The sequence below is a fragment of the Mercenaria mercenaria genome, chromosome 18 (assembly GCF_021730395.1).
Source record: "Mercenaria mercenaria strain notata chromosome 18, MADL_Memer_1, whole genome shotgun sequence".
Classification (NCBI taxonomy): domain Eukaryota; kingdom Metazoa; phylum Mollusca; class Bivalvia; order Venerida; family Veneridae; genus Mercenaria; species Mercenaria mercenaria.
In genome coordinates this window covers 53324319-53327932 of record NC_069378.1, presented here as the reverse complement: position 1 = coordinate 53327932, position 3614 = coordinate 53324319, and the positions used below count along the sequence as shown (strand labels likewise).

General features: G+C 34.7%; 1 protein-coding gene across 1 annotated transcript; it reads right to left on the bottom strand.

The window, feature by feature from the left end:
- Positions 1-2272: 2272 nt before the first annotated feature.
- On the bottom strand, positions 2273-3100 carry LOC123539070 (galactose-3-O-sulfotransferase 2-like). The gene has a single exon (XM_053529859.1). The coding sequence runs from the start codon at positions 3098-3100 to the stop codon at positions 2273-2275; it is 828 nt and encodes a 275-aa protein (XP_053385834.1).
- Between the last annotated feature and the right edge of the window lie 514 nt (positions 3101-3614).

Genomic DNA, 3614 nt, shown 5'->3' with positions numbered 1-3614 from the left:
TGTCCGATCCAGAACTATGTCATCCATCAAGGGATTACAATATTACTTGGCATAAATGTTTCCCATGATGAGACGACGTGTCATGCGCAACACCCAGTACCCTAGCTTAAAGGTCAAGGTCACACTTTGAGATCAAAGGTCAAGAGGATTTTTTTCCTGTCCGGTCTATAACTTTGTCATGCAAAGCAGGATTTAGATATCAGTTGGCACAAATATTCCCCTGAATGAGACAACATGTCATGCGCAAGAACCAGGTCCCTAGGTCTAAGGTCAAGGTCATATTTAGAGGTCAAAGGTCAAATTCAAGAATGACTTTGTACGGAACATTTCTTCTTCATGCATGGAGGGATTTTGATGTAACTTGGACCAAATGTTCACCACCATGAGGCACCCTTGTTTTTAGAATTACGTCCCTTTGTTGTTACTATAAATAGATTGTATTGTAACTTTTTTATTACTGGCGGTAGAGAAAAATCGTGACCACTTTTCTGTGGTACAGCATGCATGTTACATCCAATTTTTAGGTGTATTTTGACCTATCTCTACCTGGTCAAGAGTTTCTTGTGGACTTATATTATATAGATATTTTTTTTTTTTTTTTTTTTTTTTTTTTTTTTAAAGATTAATTTCCGTTTGTTGTTACTATAAATAACTTACATGATAACATTTTTATAATCAGCCAAAAAAATTCAATATGAAAACAACTATAGGTTTTTATATATATAAATTTTAATCCAAGTGTTTTGTTATAACATATTGTATATATAGTACAATATTGTTTATACATCATTGACAGATATCAGTTCATTATGTTATACTGCAGTAGAGAAAATTAGGTGCCCTCCAGTAGGGGACTTTGTATTGCATGGCAATACTTCATTCACTTGTTTACATTTGTAACAACTCGGTTTTACATTTGTAGAAAGTTTTTACATATACGGTAAAATTATTCTACGTTTGTTACCATTTTTACATATGTGGCCGTTTTTACATTTGGGGGTCCTACACCCGAGGTATAGCAGTGATCCCGTGTCTAAACCTATTGCGTATATCAAAAAGGAAACCTGCTGCTAGAAATTATCATTCGTGCAAGTAAGTTTTCTCCTTGCATGTATGTATAAGTTTGAAACCCACCAAGGGGTATGTTGTAAAAATATGAAGTCATCAGTCTTAACAAATCGACGTTTGAGAGTCCTGAATTTTCAATTAATTTTGTGCTATGAAATGCATATAGCCGTTGTACTAGGGACCCAAGTGTACACTAGTATGTACACGGGGACGTTCGAAAAAGCAAATCGTTTCCCCTTACTTTGAAAGAATCCAAACAAACTATGTATTAAGTTTAATAACAAAAATAAAGATACACAGAATTACTGAGTAAAATAATATTGATAAAAATAAAACAAATAAGTGCGAAATACTCGTTGTTTGTATGATACTATATATTCAACAAGCTGCCTCTTTTTATCACATTATATTAATACCCTGTTCCAGCTGCTTATTCCAAACAATCCAAAATCATAGCAAGATGTTTTGTTTCGAATATTTGCTCATGGTAAGCAACTATTAGACACTTCCCTTATACACACAACATCATTAATATAAAAGGATTTTCTGTTAACTGTTCACATTCTTTGGATATCTCAGCAACAAAATGCCAACCTGATGACAAGACAAAGTACCATCGCCGTATCTTACACCTGACAAGTATTCATTTATTTTTGATAAGTTTCTTTTTTTTTCATTAGAACTCAAGTCCAATTATAAAGATACTACTGTTTAAATAAGTTATGTAAGACTTTCTTCTGAGTCATAGCAATGTTCCCGTGTCTAAAACTATTCTGTGTCTGAAAAAGGTAGCCTGTATGCAATGAAGTTTTAGCGATTAAATATCCTGCATGCAAGTGAATATTCTCTTGATCATGCGTGTGTGTATCTTCAATGTATGTGTGTCCTCCTTGAAAGTAAACATCATCCCAGCATGTGAGTATCCTCCTTTAAAGTAAGTATCCTCCGCACAAGTATGTATCCTCCGTTTAAATAAGACGTCCCGTGTAAAAGTGCTTCACCCGGCTTGCAACTAAGAATTCTCCTCGTCATAGAGTATCGTCCATGCAAGTTAGTACCCTTCTTGCAAGTATGTGTCCCCTGTGCGTGCAAATGCCTTCCGTGTCATAATGTTCCTCCTAAAATGGAAGCTACCTCTGTATCAGTCAGTATCCTTGCTTTCCGTGGCGGTGTAAAAACATAAACATCGACATTTATCTTATATCTAGTCATATAGTTCACTTCCTTGTTTTTGGCGTAAAAGTTTTATAAACTCTAACTCATCCTTGTTCATATATTTACAGTCTTCAAATATCAGAGTAAACTGTTCTGTCCATTTCGATTCATTCACTGTTAGCACGCTGATCTCGTTTTCATGTGCTTTATTATTGCAAAAAGTATTGAGATCAAAAAGTACACTTTTAAAATGCTTTACTTCTAGGTTAATGTCATTTGGTTCCGAATTGTACTGATCCAAGAATTTTTTGTAGAAAAAAATGTATAAAGCGTAATCGAGCTGGTTTCGTATTTTGAATTTCTTTGTATCATTTAACGTAAGATCTTCTCCTGTTTGCCCCTTTCCATAAGCATTATTTGATAGAAACAAGATGTCCCTCAGCTTCCAGCTCAAGTACCGTTTCATTAATATAAGTGATTCTTCAAAATGTTCAACAAGTAGGACAAGTTTGAATATTAGACCTAATTCTTTCAGCTTCGCGATTGTATGGTTTCGATTGTTAGTTTCCGGAAACCCAAAATCTCGTGACATCACGTTTTTTGCATACGAGAAGAATTCTCTGTCATACACTTCCGGTCTTCGAATAAGTTCCTGTAGCCTGTTTCCTGTTATTTGTGCAATGTAATCAATTTGTTGCGATTCCTGAGAATAATAGTTAACGGCTGAAATAAACACTGCAAGAGGGTCTCTAACAATACCCAGGTAAACAGTATCTTTAGGTAGAAGAGAGGAGTAAATGTCATAATTAAAAACACCGTGATTACAAAGGATATCATATCCGTTTCTGTATCGGGGTTTCACTAACGGTAAGTGCATTTCGGCCGATCTAGAAAAGTAATTCGGATGCTCTGTAAATATATACGTTAAATTCCGTTTTAGTCCAAACCGGAAGAATATATTTTGCATAGTAGAACTTGCTGCTTTGTGAACTTTCAAGAATCCTATATGACGCACTTCTTTTTTTCTGATGTTGTTGTTGATGATTATTTGAATATGTTTTCACGCGTGTGTCAGATCTTTTTAATGTAGGAATTTGTAATATCTGTTGACCAGTAGTTTCCATGGTTACGTTGAATTTGTTTGACCTTGAATATTTCAGGAATGTACTCTGTAGGCGTACAAAGTCGGCGTATTCAGTCTTTCTCTGCCCCGTCAACACTGTGAAGGTAGTTGTCAAAACAATTAGGACAATACATCTGAAAATGTACATAAATTTACAATTTACATTACTTCATCTATGAATGATTTAGATATAAGATTCTCGATAAACTAGCTCCTAACCAGCCTATTGTCTATGTCTAACATAATCATACAACATTTTATGGGATAT